General features: G+C 49.2%; 1 protein-coding gene across 1 annotated transcript in view; it reads left to right on the top strand.

The window, feature by feature from the left end:
• Positions 1 to 3,021: 3,021 nt before the first annotated feature.
• Positions 3,022 to 15,000, top strand: part of LOC105533664 (paired box protein Pax-8-like) — a gene marked incomplete at its 3' end in the record, with an annotated part of 46,913 nt that continues 34,934 nt past the window's right edge. Inside the window, exons 1-2 of the mRNA XM_011972133.1 lie at positions 3,022 to 3,113; positions 3,473 to 3,572. Of these exons, the coding sequence (XP_011827523.1) occupies positions 3,548 to 3,572 (25 nt within the window). The remainder of the gene's footprint in view (positions 3,114 to 3,472; positions 3,573 to 15,000) is intronic.

The following is a 15,000-nucleotide window of genomic DNA, read 5'->3' on the forward strand; positions in this document are numbered from 1 at the left end:
CTCACTGCAAGCTCCGCCTCCCGGGTTCACGCCATTCTCCTGCCTCAGCCTCCCGAGTAGCTGGGACTACAGGCGCCCGCCACCGCGCCCGGCTAATTTTTTGTATTCTTTTTAGTAGAGATGGGGTTTCACCGTGTTAGCCAGGATGGTCTCGATATCCTGACCTCGTGAAAGTGAGTTCTAAGGTCAGGCCAGGCACAGTGGCTCATGCCTGTGATCCCAGCACTTTGGGAGGCTGAGGCAGGTGGATCACCTGAGGTCTGGAGTTCGAGACCAGTCTGGCCAACATGGTGGAACCCCGTCTCTACCAAAAATATAAAAAATTAGCCAGGCATGGCGATACACACCTGTAGCCCCAGCTACTTGGGAGGCTGAGGCAGGAGAATCGCTTGAACCCAGGAGGTGGAGGTTGCAGTGAGCCGAGATCATGCCACCGCACTCCAACCTGGGTGACAGAGTGAGACTATGTCTAGAAGAAAAAAAAAAGAAAAGAGTTCTAAAAGTCCCATTGAAAGTCTATTAGTCACAGTGCAAATTTATTTTAAAATTTCAAATATCATCAAAGAAAGTCATATGATTTTTATTCTTATGATTTATTCATGGATTTTAAGTTTGAGAAAATACTGTCATAAAAGATGATTTTAAAAATATATGTATTTCAAGCCTTTCGTTTTGCAGATGAGGAGACTGATGCCAAAGAGACAGAGTTAAGATACCAGTTAATGACATTTCCTTGGCCTTGGTCTCAGAGAATTAGGAAATACCAAGGAACCCAGGCCTGATTTCTGATTCTCATTAGAGGCAGGGCCAGTCCAGGAGGCCTGTGTTTATCCGTGCAGCAGGAGTTCACTGCATTCTCACTTCTTGCTGGTCCTGGATCTCCTCTGCTGAGTCTTCTGGTCATCTGCTATGTCACCTGCAGTCTGGAGAAGAGGTATTATCAAGGTGTGGAGCGTGTTTTTGCCTGAGGAGTAACCTTGAACAGTGCACATTGCTTTTACCTTAAAATGAAATTTGAAAGATAAGCTTATAAATGGGACAGGAATGTCCTGATAACTTGCTGGATTTGTCCTCTAAGAAATTTTGCCCAAAAAGGGGATGGGAAAGGGAGAGAGTTCACTGCTTGGGCAGAAAAGATGTGCATAGACAAGAATGATTGCCTGAGAGTCAATGGATATTGGTACCCATCAGACCCTTAGATTGGGTAGAACCTCTAAGGTTGTCAGAACTGTTTGAAATGAGGGCCTATCAGATTCACCCTGGAGCATTGCTTCCCTGGTGGGAGGGAATCCTGAGTGGACAAAGAGAGTTTCTGCTGTGGCTGCTACACTCCACACCTCCCCTGCAGCAGAAGGACACAAGCCAGGGCAGCAAACTGGCCCATGGGGTCCGTAGGACCTATGCCAAGATCCATTTCCATCCCAACACCCTTGGATTGTCTCTCTCTGGGAGACAATCTTCTTCTGCCAGAGAAGTTGGGGATCTGGACCTTTGAAAACCACAGAGCAATTTAAAATTACAATTTTAGAGAAACATTTAAAACGATGAAGCACCAACTATTTTTGTTGAGAGCCACTCTTTGCAAATGTGGAGGAAACATTTAGGGACACACACCTTCTTCTCTCCCTTTTCATAAGATGATTCATTTCTCCTAAATAGAGAGATGAGAAAGACTGGGTAGAAGGAGGCTGTGGATTGACATGAAAGACGAAACTTTTTTTAATTCAGAAAAATAGTTCATGTGTTTTCACACACATGTACATGTATGCACACACACACACACACATCCAATCCCCCTGAATATCCCAGTTTCCCCTGCCCCTTCCTTGCCCCCTCTCACTGGCTCCGTAGCCTCCTGTCCCAGAACAACCCCACCAGGCCTGCAGAGCCATCTCTGCAAAGGGCATGGCTGTCCTCTAGACTGTAATCCTGAGTCCAGAGGTCTGGTCAAAGATTGGGGGAACATCCGCACCTTGACCCCCAGGCCTGCCAGTGTTCCAGGACATTTGCTCACTCATACCCACTCACAATCTTATACGCACCCCGACTCCCCAACAGAGAGAACTACGAGGAAGGAGGGGGCAGCTTTTGCCATCACTAAGATAAAGAGGCACCAGGCAGCTCTGCTTGGTCCCAGGACTCGCCAGCCCCGCCATCATTCCCACCAATGAGACCCTTTCTTAACCACACCCAGGCCCCCATATTGCTGAGGCTGTTGATTCCTACAGACCAGACCAGAGGTCAGCTCACTTCTGTTCCTTTCTAAGGCCTTTCCAAGCAGAGGTGAAGTCTAGGCCCTCAATGCCCTTTCCCTGGACTCTTCTTCCAAGTTCAAAATCCTCAAGGAGCAAGAAAGAGGGCAGGTGGCTGCGTGTGTTCCAGAGGAGAGAGGCGAGGAGTTGCTGTGGAATGGGTTATGTGACAATGTTGTTAGTCTAACAATGCAAGGGTGTGGACGCTATCTGTGTAGAACAGAAGGAATGGCTTCAGGTGCTGCTCAGGATTCTTCTCTGGAAGAGGTCATAGCTGTGGTGAGAAGGTAATAATAGCATCTTGCCCACAGCCCTGAAAGCAGGCTCTACCTAAAGCATCAGGCATAAAACAGAAGTTCTCTCCTTCCTTTTACAAAAGAAATGGCTGCTTCCTGGTGAGCAAACCAGGGGTGACAGGGGGCAAGAAGGGCATCCTACAGAGACCATTCCTCTTACTTCTGGTGGTCAGTGACCCAGGAGGACCCAGAGAGCCTCATCCTCAGGCTCCTAGGCCTCGGTTCCCCACTCCTCCAATATTTCCAGGCCTGCTGAGTTAGGGCTCAGCTGCCTCCCTCTTCCCTCCGCTGGAAACAGAAGCTCCCAGCGAATGTTTCTAACTCCTGAGTCCACTCAGCCATGTCCCCCTTGCAAAATCCTCCCCTTCCCGCACCCCCCTGCACCCAGCCAGCCAATCCGCGGCCTGCGAGCCTCGCCAGACCCATCTCCCAGGGCCTCAGCGGGATAAAACCGGTTGGCGATGCCGGGTGGATGGGAACAAACTTCAGAAGGAGGAGAGACACGGGGCCCAGGGCACCCTCGCGGGCGGACCCAGGCAGTGAGGGCCTGCAGCCGGCCGGCCAGGTATGTCACCCAGGGGTTAGCTGGAAGCTGGCTGTAGTGAGGACCGGGAGATGGAAGAAGGGAGAGGGTCCCAGGAAGCCTGGCAACCTTTTCCCTCCCAAGTTAAACGGGATAAGACTGGGACAGCGGAGGGAGTGGGCACGCAGGTTGGAGTCTGGAGCTTCAGCGCACCCTCAATCTTTGATCCTCCCGGGAAGCCTGTTAGCTAGGCCGGGCTGAGGTTGGCCCTACTTCGCCTAAAAATCCTCCTACTCCTGGCAGACAATGCAGGTTGTAAAGGATAAGGCCTGGGGAGGGGGCCTGAGGATGCAGGCATCGAATCTCATCGCATCTCATGCCCTTCTCCTGGGTTTGTGCAGGGCAGCGGCAGGCGCGGCCCGGACCTGCGTGAGTAAGCCCAGAGCCCTCGGCGGGCTGCGAGCGACTCCCCGGCGATGCCTCACAACTCCATCAGATCTGGTAAGAACGCGGTGTGGTCAGGACCCCCAACCCCCGCGCAGCTGAGCGTCCGTGCGTGCGCTCGGGTCGCTGGATCTCGGGAGCGTATGCACGGGATTCTCGGGACCCACCCGCGTGGGGACCCAGCTGGGGGCGCCTGGGGCCTGGCCCTTCGCTGGAGCCGCCTCGTTGTTCTCGGGCACTGGGGTTCCACTCTGCCAGCTGAGCCGCCCTCCCCCGGTCTTGGTTTCGAGGGACCACACGGAACGGTGAGGGGATCTCTGTGGAGTTAGAGGGGGTTTCCTTTGAGCTCCATTCCCAGTCTTGCATGGCGCATTAGGGTGGACATTCTTCTTGCTCTGTCCCTGGGCTGCACCGGTGCTGGACTGGCCGTTTCCCCGTCCCCGACCTCTGAGCCCTCTTCCTCGGGTGCGCGCAGTCCTTCCCAGTGACTCCCCTGGCTGCACTGTGAGCTCCCCGCATCTCTCAAGCTAAAGGGAATAGAGCCGGTGGTCCCGGGCCTGGGAGCCGGCAGCGCACTCAGGTGCTCTCCGACTCCTCCTGGCCCAGCACTGGGCACGCAGGGAGCCGCGCGCTGGGCGTCCGGCTGGTGAGGACTAAGCTGCTCGCGGAGTCGAAACCCCCTCCCCACCTGCGCCCGGGAACAGGGCCTTCAAAAACACTCGAGCTCCCAGGCCGCGATGCCTGTTTTCCCCCTTCCCAGCCAGGGCTGGGCAGGGTCTTTGCTGGGAAGGAGCTCCAGGGTCGGGGCTGGTGGGTGCAGCCGTCCCCGCGCGCAGCGAGTGCGGACAGCGGCGGAGGATGGAGCCTGGCGGTGATGGATGGAGCCTGGCCAGCCGCAGAGAAGGCGATTTATGGGGCCAGGGCGCATCGCTATCGATTTGGGCCGGCGAAGTGAGAGGAAATCAATATTTCAGAATGAATTCTCCGCGAATATGAAGTCCCGCTCGACAAACGGGACATTTGTTATAATAAGGAGGGTCGGATCGGGCGCGGAGCGCGGCTGAGATCTCTATTTAGCCAAGCGCACGGCGGGGCCCGGGTTGTGCGGCGCAGTCTCCAGTCCCAGGGCCAAGGCTCGACTAGGAGGGGAGCGGGAACCCCCTGGGGCGCCGAAAGATTTTTTACTTGGGTTCTCTCTAGAGCTGCAGACGAAGTCAGCAGAATGCTCCCTCCCTGCCCCCATTCCCCTCAGAGAGCTGGGCCAGAATAGTCCGGCTGCCCCCAGAAGGCGCGGGGTCCCTTCAGGGGCCTCAGGGTAGAGACCTCGCAGCCATTCCCCTGCTCAGCCAGGTTGGCGAGACCTGGGACCGAGTAGAGCTGCCTGGCACCTCTTTACGGTCCGCGCCCTGGAACCACGAGCGCTCCTAGGCCACTTTCTAAGGTCAGGATCAGGTTTTAGCCCCTTAGTCTTTAGCCAAACCGTGGTACAATACCACACATCACCAGGACCATCCTCGAGGCCGAATATGCAGTGCCCGGTGCCCGATCCCATGCCAGGCTGGTCCGTGGCACTCTGCTCGGCTCTGGAGGTCCATCTTTCCTCCTGACCTTCCCCTGACCCTTCCGGCGGTGGCAGGAGGAGTGGATGCTCTCAGAAGTCAAATTTACTGGGCAGGGCTGGACCCTTACTCTCTGTCACTGCCCAAGAAATGAGACGATGTCCCCGTCCCTCAGATGAGCTTTTTTTTTTTTTTCTTTTTTTCCGGCTACTTATTTTCATTCTAGAAGTACTCATTAGAATAAATGGGACTAGAGTATGGAAAGAAAAAAAAAGGCACAATTTATTTTTACTGTAGTTTTAATCAGTATCAGTCCCAAATGATGAGATGCGTGCTTTCCCATTAGCTCCGATGCAAATCGCGCTTGGGTTTTGGGAGGGAGCCCTCTGCCCCTGGACCTACCAGGTAATTTTTTCCCCTGTCTTCTTTTCGGAAAGACAGAGGGGCTTCTTCTACCTTCTTTCCAAAACAAATAAACAACGCGGCAAGGGAGGATGAGACTTTCTTCTTTAGTTTAATTTAAATGCTAATAAAACAAGAAAACAGCCTGTAACATCACAGACTGTTGAAGGCGCTCCCCGTTTCTTTTCTGAACCCTCCCTTTGGCAAACCTGAGGGAGAGGCCCTCCGTCTTTCTTATCAGTTTACCTGACACTGTTGTCTATAATTGGAGCTAAATTCATAAGCGGACACCTCTTGTTTTTACAAGCCCATTTTCTCTCAGGTTTTAGCAGCTTCCCCCTTTTCCCCAGGCACCTCCATTTCTGAGTTCGGCAGTGCTTAGGAAGCTCCCCTGTAAGTTTTCTTTGAGCAGAGCCCGGGACGCAGGCAGCGACACGGCTTTTCGCGGGAGCGAGGCCGAGCGCACCCTTCCCAATAACCCGAGACGCTCAAGAAAAGTTTCGTGCGCGGCCTTCGCCGCCCAGCCTGCCACGGCTCACTCTCGCCTCGTCGTTGACTGGTCTTGCCTCACAGAGAGTCTTAACATTGTCTTTCCGACAGATTTATTCTGAAGGAATGTTGAACGCGAATCATTCTAATGTGCGCAGGTCAGCGATGGGCTGAACGTTCCTTAAAATCGTTATTTTTGTTGCATCAGGGACGAAATTCTCTAAAGCAAAAACATTTTTTAAAAAAAATTCGAAGATGCAGAAGAAATGATAAATGCCCCAGTGAGAACAATACTGCACCAGCGAGGAAGAGTTTTGTAAAACCAAGTAGGCTGTCATTAAAAGTTGTCTTAAATAACTTGTCGCAGCCCACTCCCACTGGTCGTGAAAATAGTTCATTCAAGTGGTAAAATTAGACAAGGCAGAGGACGATGTCTCTAACTTCCCTGATCTGAGATCTAAAGCCCCATTCCTTCCTCTTGGTTTTAGAATTGAGGAAAGGGGAGCAAATGCATTTGGAAAGGATCTGTTTTCTTCCCAGGTTTCCTGCCTGGGTTGAAAATAAGGTTTCAGGGAAGGGAAGCAGCTTTGAGGAACATAAAGAGGTATTGGGGTTCATCAATTCATCTTTGTTTCAAGACGGTCTATCCCCCCCACCCTCCTCAATGCAAGTTAATTAGGAGATAATTTAGCTACCTTGTGAATTAGTTTTAAGATAAGTATCTTTTTAAGCTTTGTCACTTTAATTGCCCCACTGATTGATAAGAAGTAATTATTTCTAATTGACACTTTTTTGATGTCTATTGGAAGCATTTATTTGGAACTTTTTGGGGGTGGAAGGAAAGTTAATTAATGTCATCAGTCTACCCCCAAAAGGACTCTGCCTAATTTTGTTGAAGAAGACAAAGGAAGTGAAGGAAACCAAATAAAAAATCAATCTCATGGAATTTTAATTATTAAGGGACACTGTGGTTCAAATTAGAGGGCATCTACTAATATAATATGTCAAAAGGTTCTATTTATGGCCTCAAATCTCTAATTTATTGAGATGCATTTTATAGGTATTCATTTTCCTATGGATACACTCAAAGGCCCTTTATATGCTGCCTTCATTTTGGAGCAGGTTCCTCTGCTGTGTAAATAATTTTTGTGAAAAGTAAAATCTGTCGACCTTGGTATGCCCAGAAAAAATGAAATCATTTTTGTAAGAGCCAATTGTAAGCAAGATTTACTAATAGTCATCCTTGTTCTGTAATTATTGATGGAGTTGGGTATAAAGGTGAAACTTTACTTACAGTGACATGCCTTTTCATACCTAAACTTTGGAGTAAACAGTTTAATCATTCACATCCTCCAGAACATTTTGCTGTGAGAGAGAAAGGAGTGAAAGAATAAAGAGAAAAAGAAAGACACTGAAAGGAGGCGATGGGGGTGGAGAGGAAAGAAAGGGAGAAGGTAGCTGGAGAGAATAAAATGAAAGCATTTATTTCAGAAATGAAGATAGCCAGGTGCGTGGAACCTTTGCCATTCAGTATAAGAAAATCGAAATCCTGCTTTAAAAACACATTTTTGTTAATAGCAAATCTCTACCACAGTCTCTAAGCAACCCCTAACCACCATGGGATACCCCTACTTTTCTACACATTTTTTTAAAAGGCAGAATTTTAGGAAGCTGGCAGATCCGGATTTTGGATATCTGGCTGTCAAAGTCTTTATTTGGGGTTATGAAAAGGAAGCAAGAAAACACACATTGTGCTCTGGGATTTATAGATTCGAGTGTTGTTTATATTTATTTCGTTATTAAAGTCCCTGTGATCCTCATCTCTATTTTGTATGCACAATCTTTTCATAGATCGACTTGTGACTTACTGATATAGGAAAGCATTCCCACATTAACCCAAAGGAGACACATACACACATGCACACACACGCACGCCTGGAATGAGAGAAACACAATCACACAGGATGCGTTCCTATCAGGTTGATTTCAGCCAGTGCCTTTTTCAACCACTTATTATAAAATCTTGTCTGCTGTTATTGATGTTTCTCCCAGATTATGGGGAGCTGCAAGAATGAGGAAATATTTCAAATGAAAAATAAATTTAAGACGTACAAACATCAGATAATATCACATACCAACCTCACTATTAGTGAAATTGAAAGAATATATAAATAATGCAAAAAAAAAATCAGCAAGGGAGAGTTTAGTAATGGAAAATTCCCCTGCAATTAAAGGAAACGGTAATTTAGTGAAGATATGCCTGAATGAATTACCATTTATTAATTGGTTCTCATAAAAACAATTTGTGTGTGTGGCTTGGGGAGGGGGATGTTTAAAGTATATATTGTCCATAGATAAAGCTCCTCAAATATTCATATCAAATTATGTTGTCATCACATTCTATTTTGTGAAAAATCCCAAGTCTCTCACTGGCAAGTTTCACCTGTATGCACAGAGCTTGAATGCAAAGGAAAGGCGTCCCATCCAGATCAGAAAGAATAAAACCGGTTCCCGCTTCTCTTGGTACATTTCCAAATCTGAAACGAATGAGGAACACACTGGCAGAGTCTTGTATGCTTAGGAACATCCAAACCGGGCCCCAAGAAGATTCCCCGAGGACCCGGCTCTTCTGGGGCACAACTAGCTGGGGCAGAGGAGGGCTGCTTTGTGGTTCTGGTCCTCCAGCCTGTTCCAGCATCCTCGCCAGCCCAGGCAGGAACTGCAGTTTGTAATCTCAGCCAGGAGCTTGCTAGGGTTGACTGGTGCATGGATGTGTTTACTTTCTCTCGCCACAGTTGGTCTGTCTTCAGTTCTAAGCATTTTAAAGCTGCTCTATTTATCAGTCCAAGAAGTGCTGAGTTCTCAGTTGAGCTGAGAAGCTTTGAGCTCTGTGGTTCTGAGTATGCGAGAAGCCAAAAGATTAATGAAACTGCTTCATTTAAGAAAAAAAAAATGTTTTAAAAAGTGGAGGCAGGGGAATGAACGAGCTCACCTTCAAGGCTGCAGATTAGTTTTGCTTTTGTTTTAGTTGAAAACTTGGGGCACTGGCCCCCACCGGGTCCTCATTCTCTTCAGAGATAGAACTCAGTATTGAAAACACCCTCTAAGAGAGGAGAATGTGCCCTCACGTTATCTTCTCTTAGCGGGTGTAGAGTTCTTTGCGGGAGGGATTCTTTCCGAATGCAGATTGGAACACCTTAGCCCAGGTTCTTCCGGGGAGGGAGCTAACACACTCTGCCTAGGAAGTGCAGGCAATGACTACTTTCAGCAGGAGTTCTAGACATTCCTTTCGTGGGGAAGGAGTACAGAGCATGACAATCCAGGAGTCTCTTGGCTCCTGAAAACTCCACTCTCCCAGACAATCCCAGTTCATCCAGTCAGTGGTCAGTGACCCTGGGTTGGATGGAGTCTCTGCTGGAAGAAGCATCCAGTCTTCTTTGTTTATCTACAGTAATGACACTTTTAAGTAGATCTTGAGGATTCATAATTATTTCCTTAGGGCCAGAGTTAGGGCTGACAAGACCGTTTGGGTTGCTGAAAGCCCCTCTAGACCCCGCCCTTGGCCAGATAGAAATACGATGAGCATATTTCTCTTATATAAGCCACCGGCCAGAAAAATCTTCATGGGAAGGCTTCTGTCTTAAACCTGTAATTCACGTCACTGAGTCTGGGCTTTACCTTGCTTGGCTGGGGGTTCCTTCCCCAGGAATGGGCCTGGGTGGAAACCAGCATCTCTTTACTGAGCCATGTCCAAGATCAAGGGGAAGAAAGTCCAAGAGTCCCCCAAGGATACTTGGGTTCCGTTTCTGTGTTTCTACCTGTGGACCCTCCATAGTCCTGAATGCCATAGAAGACACTGCCAATCCCTATGGCTCAGCCCAGCCAGCCTCACAGCTCCTCCTGCTCATTTACATCCAAAGAAGGAGAACGGCTGCACAAGAGCTGAGCAGACCTGGCACTTAGTGAGCCCTCAGTGAATGGAAGCTGTGATTCTCCCCTCTGAGGACTGCCACAGGTGTGGTGTGGTGCTGAGAGCAGAAGTATGCATCCTATCATTTAATTCTCACAACTCTGCCAGGCAGGTATTGCTATTGACAATGTTATAGAAGAGAGGGGAAGGAACTGATGTTCAAAGAGGTTGATATAACTCCAATTCTCCTTTCCACTGCTCCCTACCTCAACCACCCAAAGTCCAACTCATCAGAACTCGGCTACTAGATGATCGGCACCTGCAATCCTAGTGGAAACTCCCATCAGAACCCTTGATAAGAAGGCTCAAGTGGTTGTGCTGGCAGTGACAGGCAGGGCCTTCAGTGTATCAGCTTGCTTTCCTCATCAGTGTTCCCCACTCTCCAGTTTAATTAAAATATGCCCCTTTCCAGTATGGTTTTCAGTCTTCCCATCTGTGAAATGGAAAAGTGGTTCCTGCCTGGATGCCTCTCCTAGAAGTAGCTATGAGAAAAAAGGAGATGATCAGTCACTTGGAAAGGCAGAGGGAGGGTGGCCTTACTTTCACACATCCCCCCAAGGCTGCCATGTCTCCATCTGCACTGGAAAAAAAACCAGCTATCCTCAGGCACCACACGTTGAAGGACCCCGGGGAACTTACTTCCCTAACTTGGCATCTCCAAAGTACACTCAGCCTCCCTACCTAGGTTCATCTTGGATGTGATGCAAATAGCTTCAGAGTTGCTGGGGAGGCTTCCCCATGCTGTTAGGGGCCAGCACTGGGCGCTCCATCCACAGACAGCATAGCTAGGAGTGGTGGCCACTGGAGGTGCCGGTTGTTATGTCCCAAAGCTTAGGTTCATCCCCTCTGGCACTTCCTCAGGATCCCTCTCACTCAGGGGCTTAAAGGCAAGGGGCATTTCTCTTTGGAATCTCTGCAGAGGTTCAGTTTTAGAATGTTAGCTTGAAAGAAAGGGCTTTTAATGTTTTCACGTTTTCATGTAGAAAGTAGCTGCTTAGCTCCCGGGCTCTCAGATGAAAACCTGTCTTTGGTTTAAGCAGAGGGAGAGATTGAGAAAGAAAAAATAATTCATTCATCCCTGCTTTTAACTTTTTTTTTCTTCTGTCTTCAGCCACAATAATCATTGGTTTTTTCTTTTGTATTTGTTTTCTTAAATGGCCTTGGGGTGACCTGGGTAGTTAGTGCTAATTAGTCCACTAGGACATATTGTGACTGTCAGGGCAGCACAGCAGAAGGGTCCAGGAGCTGGTTGGGTGACACACCTAAAAGAGAAATGGCTTAATCTGCTGCCATCGGTGTGTACTATAGTGTTTGCGCACACCCAGGCCCTCTGTGTGTGTTGCAGTTTCGATTCTTCGGCATCTCCAGGAGGACAGTAGAACTATTATTCTTGGGATAAACTCAGGGGCCGTGAGGTGTCAAAAGGGTAAGAGACTTTTGAAATCAGCTTGAAGCCAGAGTGAAAGCCCCTGCCCTGCAGGCAGAAGAAGGCGAAGCCCGGGCTTCCTTCTTGGCCCAGACCTTGCTATTTTTGTGTGAAATTAGTCAAGTCAGTTGTCTCTCTGGGCTTGTACTTCCTCGTCTTTATAAAATATGGTGATGTTGCGGGGCTTCTGGGGAGTCATGTAAGTAAAACCTGTCTCCTCACCTGGCACACAGCTGCCACTCAAGACACTTCTCCATGCTCCATGTAGTAGTCACCAGGGAGCAAAGTCTCCAGAACACATTCCCAGAGTCCCATTGTTGTTGTATTTCCTGTGAAATGGCCACCAGTAACTTGAAACCCAGCACTTTGTTCCATTTAAAATGTAGGACAGACTTTTTAATATTTCATGTGGACAAAATAATACATCTACCACCTAGGAGTACTGGGATTAAATGAAGGGACGCATGGAAAGTGCTGGCTGTGACCTCTGCGGCTGTTATCTGTTGTTACCACAGCCTGAAATGGAAAAGGACGCCTTAGTTCACTTTACCAGAAAACCCACTCATAGGGAAAACACTAAGCTTTTGATAGAGTGGCTGTCTGTGGACTGTGTGTTGAAATTCAGAACATTCTAAGGACTTAACAGATTTGGTCTTTGAGCAAAAATGAGCTCAAGTGGGTTTGCAGTTACGCTGTGTGTGCGGCTGAGACAGGACTGCAGGAAGACAAGTAGCTGTTTTTAATTGACACTGTATCATATATATATATATATATATATATTTTTTTTTTTTTTTTTTTTTTTTTGAGACGGAGTCTTGCTCTGTCGCCCAGGCTGGAGTGCAGTGGCTGGATCCCAGCTCACTGCAAGCTCTGCCTCCCGGATCCCAGCTCACTGCAAGCTCCGCCTCCCGGGTTTACAGCATTCTCCTGCCTCAGCCTCCCGAGTAGCTGGGACTACAGGCGCCCACCACCTCGCCCGGCTAGTTTTTTGTATTTTTTAGTAGAGACAGGGTTTCACCGTGTTAGCCAGGATGGTCTCGATCTCCTGACTTCGTGATCCGCCCGTCTCGGCCTCCCAAAGTGCTGGGATTACAGGCTTGAGCCACCGCGCCCGGCTCATATATTTATTTTTAAAAAATTAAATCCACGAATCCTGTGCCTTCTTCTCTCTTCTCTCTCCCTCCCTCCCCACCTGCCTCTGTCTCACAATTTTCTACTTTGGGTAGTAATAATCCAGCTTTGGCCTGAGAGCAAACCCTGGTTGACATTTAAAAGTCTCTGTGATTAGCTGAGCACCAAATCTCTGACTTAAGCTTTGCTTTGCTCTTTTGCTTCAACACTGAGCAAGGTAGAAGGCACCTCTACAGGGCAGGGAGCTGGAGTCTTGCTCTTCCCTTTCAAGAAGGCAGACCTGCAGAACCAGGAGGGGGAATGAACAGATAAAACAACTCACTGGTAGGAAAAGGACTGAACACTAACAACCCGGTTGGCAGGAGCACCGAAGGTCATTTACCTTGAACAGCCGCCCCAGCCCAACTATGCTGTGGCTGTTGACAGATAAACCCCATCTGGCTTTCTCGAGTCTAGTCCCTCATTGTTCCAGAGTCAGTGTGTTCCATAACGGTCTACACCAGGGCTCCATCTCAGGGCTGCTGGACAGTTTGTGGCAAAATGTGGCAGGGCTGTAGGTACAAGTGCCATGGAGACATTTCTGCCAAACGAAAACGCTTGCTGGACACTTCCAATGCCTAGGCGCCATACCTTCATAGATATGCAAACTTTCCCCTTTCTAGGCCTTACATCTCTTTGGCAGTATGACAAGACCTGGGTCCTTTGAGCCTTGTGGACCTTCCTGGGCCCCCCATATTCCCTGGGGACATGGCAGTACCCCATACCAGGAAGGTCGCCGTGGCCCACGGCCCACCCCCACTGCTGGCCATGGGGCTGTCTAGACAGGTGCCCCACACTGTGACAGGCCTGCCTGGGCCTCAGGGCTCCCCCTTTTGCAGGTGGCACCTGCTTTCAGGGGTCCTGCTGACAGTGACACAGCTGTTGTCCTGAGACTCTCCTTTCCTTGGGGCCTGGCTGGGGCCCATGCCATGTCTGCAAAGCACTTGGTCATGTGCTCCCCACATTCCAGCTGTCCTCACCCAACCCAGCTCCAAAGCCACCTCCCCGTGAAGCTGTCCATGATTCCTCTTCCTCCTCCCCACCTCCCCAAGGTCTCCTAGCACTCTGCCTGTATGGCATGCCTTGCAGTCCAATTTTTGGAGAAGGCTCGATCTCTGTGGCTCTCAGCTTCCAGACTTGAGCTACTTGAGCACCTGGGAGAACGTATGCCTCGCACATCTCAGAAGCTTCATAGGCTTTCATGATGCTGGTCTACCTAGATCCAGATTGTTCAAGGCTACAGGGGGCTCACAGATGAGATTCTATTGCCACATTTTGCCAGTGAGGAAACTGAGACCCAGAGAGGTATGTCCCGACCCTGGTCCCACAGCACTTGTGGCAGAGCAGACACTCCATCTCATCACTAAGACTCTTTCCATGATGCTGTAGTGACTTCCAGGGCATGCTGAGGTTAGAGTGAGGGCTGACCCAACCCAGGGAGCCTTTGCTGTGGCCTGTGCTGCATAAGCAGGACCCAAGGGAATGAAGGGGCCTCCTTCACCTGCTGACAGGGACTGGAAGGCCCAGTGACAGCTGCTGAGACAGACACAGATCCATGCACACTCACATGCATGCACACACATACACAGCATATGTACAACACTCACATCCAAACATACAGACAACCCGGTGGGATTAGGGTGAAGCAGGAAGGCACCCAGGGTGCAAAATTCAAGGAGGCTCTCCCTCTCTGGCTCATGCAAGGGCAGGGTTGGCCCAGAGAGCAAGTGCCTCCTTAGACCTTGTAGCCTGGACGCCTGGCTGTCCTCACTCTAGTCTCCTGTATCCATGTTACACACACACTCATACCCAGTTACACACACAGACCACAGTACTCACAGACATACACATGCACACATGAATACAATATTCCCCATCTCACACACATAAACATACTAAAAGTAAGCCTTTAAAATGTACAAGTGTGTGCAGAAGACTATCCTAGGTCCGTGGGTGATGAAAAAAGACCAGAGAAGGCCCTGCTGTCAGAGACCCTGAGAAATGCAGCTGTAAAGTTACCGGTGTGATTGATGAGTACTGGCTGTCCTCACAATTGCTAGAAAGGAAGTCATAATCGACGCACTGGTAGGGTGTAAGCTATCCAGGGAATCTGCTCTGTGCTGTGCATCTATTTAGGCATGAGGTCACTGACATGTGACCTCCCTGTTCTTGCAACTTGTGGTTTAAGGTCTGAGTAGATGAATACCAGTGTCCAACTATGAGTCCCTCCTGGCCCCAACCCCTCACTGAAGTTACAGGTCATGGGTAGTATTGCAGCCCTGTAGAGACCTTTTGGTCCAGCATTCTTGTTTTCACATAAGATCTGGGAGCAGCCAGTCATTTGCCTGCATCAGCCCCTAGCACCACTGGGTCTCTGAGGTTCACAGTGGCTCTTCCCAGATAAGGACAGAGCTACCAAGTGGGCAGCAGCAGTAGTGGCAGGACTCATCCACTCCAGGACTGACCTCA

Source organism: Mandrillus leucophaeus, unplaced genomic scaffold (genome assembly GCF_000951045.1).
Source record: "Mandrillus leucophaeus isolate KB7577 unplaced genomic scaffold, Mleu.le_1.0 Scaffold1275, whole genome shotgun sequence".
Taxonomy (NCBI): domain Eukaryota; kingdom Metazoa; phylum Chordata; class Mammalia; order Primates; family Cercopithecidae; genus Mandrillus; species Mandrillus leucophaeus.